Below are 667 nucleotides of genomic sequence, written 5' to 3'. Positions count from 1 at the left end.
CTCAGCTGCTCCATGTGACAAGGCCGTCACTGCTGCATCTCCAGCCAAGGAACAGAGGAAGGAGACACTGAAGTAGAAGGAGAAGGAGAAGAAGAGGAGGAAGAGAAGAGGAGGAGGAGGAGGAGGAGGAGGAGGAGGAGGAGGAGGAAGAGAAGAGGAGGAGAGGAAGAGGAGGGGGAGTGGGTCAGCTCCCTCACTCTCTCCCCCTTCCTTCCTTCCTTCCTTCCTTCCCCTCTCTCTCTCCCTTCCTCCCTTCCTTCCCCCCACAGAGCCACCCACGCTGAGCCAAGAGAGAGACACAGAGAAAGAGAGAGGCTGCAAAGAAGGGTCCTGCTGAGGAAGGAAGGGCCAAGGAAGGAGGGCCAAGGAGAGCCCTCTCTCTTCCACCCCCCCCCACAAGACAGAAGAGGAAGACTTCACCCCCCAACCACCCCCCAGGACTGAGGACTGGGCCCCCCTGCTGGTGACCCTGACCCTGGCAGGGACAGAGCTGGGGGTCCCTGCCCACCCCATGGAGCCCCCTGGGTCTGGCTCTGGGGCTGCTGCTGCCATGCTGACAGGTGAGTAGAGAGAGGATGGAGAGGGCCAGGAGGCACACAGAGGGAACTGTCCAGGCTAGCTCTATCTATCTATCTATCTATCTATCTATCTATCTATCTATCTATCT

The 667-nt window shown here is 58.8% G+C and overlaps 1 protein-coding gene across 2 annotated transcripts in view; it reads left to right on the top strand.

Annotated features, from left to right (window-relative positions):
• The first annotated feature begins 218 nt into the window (after positions 1-218).
• Positions 219-667, top strand: part of ELK1 (ETS transcription factor ELK1) — a 27,567-nt gene continuing 27,118 nt past the window's right edge. For both annotated transcript variants that reach the window (XM_042454397.1, XM_042454398.1), the window contains exon 1: positions 219-560. In XM_042454397.1, the coding sequence (XP_042310331.1) occupies positions 512-560 (49 nt within the window). In that variant the 5' untranslated portion in view covers positions 219-511. The remainder of the gene's footprint in view (positions 561-667) is intronic.

The sequence above is a fragment of the Sceloporus undulatus genome, chromosome 2, assembly GCF_019175285.1.
Source record: "Sceloporus undulatus isolate JIND9_A2432 ecotype Alabama chromosome 2, SceUnd_v1.1, whole genome shotgun sequence".
Classification (NCBI taxonomy): domain Eukaryota; kingdom Metazoa; phylum Chordata; class Lepidosauria; order Squamata; family Phrynosomatidae; genus Sceloporus; species Sceloporus undulatus.
This window is presented reverse-complemented; position numbering and strand designations above follow the sequence as displayed.